General features: G+C 36.3%; 1 protein-coding gene across 1 annotated transcript in view; it reads right to left on the bottom strand.

The window, feature by feature from the left end:
• Positions 1 to 331: 331 nt before the first annotated feature.
• LOC147473044 (uncharacterized) overlaps positions 332 to 551 on the bottom strand; it is a 1,860-nt gene continuing 1,640 nt past the window's right edge. The window contains exon 3 of the mRNA XM_086587877.1: positions 332 to 551. This exon is cut by the window's right edge and continues 308 nt beyond it. Coding sequence (XP_086444003.1) covers positions 332 to 551 — 220 coding nt within the window.

The following is a 551-nucleotide window of genomic DNA, read 5'->3' as shown; positions in this document are numbered from 1 at the left end:
TAAACCTAAAACATTGAACCCCAGTCCTAAAATATTTATTGAAAAGTCTAGAGTGGATTCTGAAGTCCTAGTTCCTCTCCAATCATCTGAACCAAATTCTTTAGTTAATTGCTTTCATAGAAATTAGTTAAATTAAATAGTTTTAGATAATAGTGAATTCCAAACTTTCTCTAAACCACCATTGTTCGCATTAGGATAAATAATCAGTTAGTACTCAGTTGTTCTAAGTAGCAGTCCCTGTGGGATCGACCCGTTTGCCGTAACTATTTTCAACGATAGCTGTGCGCTTGCGGTTTAATTAGGGTTAGATTAGTCTATTAATTTAGACCGACTAATTTCCTATCACATTCACATCTGCAGACATATTCCCAAAGGACATCTTCATCTCACCATTTTTACAGTTTATCAAGGCATTGGATGTGGCTAGAAATGGTCGGCCTAAAATGATTGGAATTCTATTAACTACTGACTCATGAGTGTCCAAAACTATGAAGTCTATAGGGTAGTAGAAGTCAGCTACTTTGACTAAGACGTCCTCAACTATACCACGC

Source organism: Coptis chinensis, unplaced genomic scaffold (assembly GCF_015680905.1).
Source record: "Coptis chinensis isolate HL-2020 unplaced genomic scaffold, ASM1568090v1 utg535_pilon_pilon, whole genome shotgun sequence".
Taxonomy (NCBI): domain Eukaryota; kingdom Viridiplantae; phylum Streptophyta; class Magnoliopsida; order Ranunculales; family Ranunculaceae; genus Coptis; species Coptis chinensis.
Note: the sequence above shows the minus strand (reverse complement) of the source record. Positions and strands in the feature narration are given on the sequence as shown.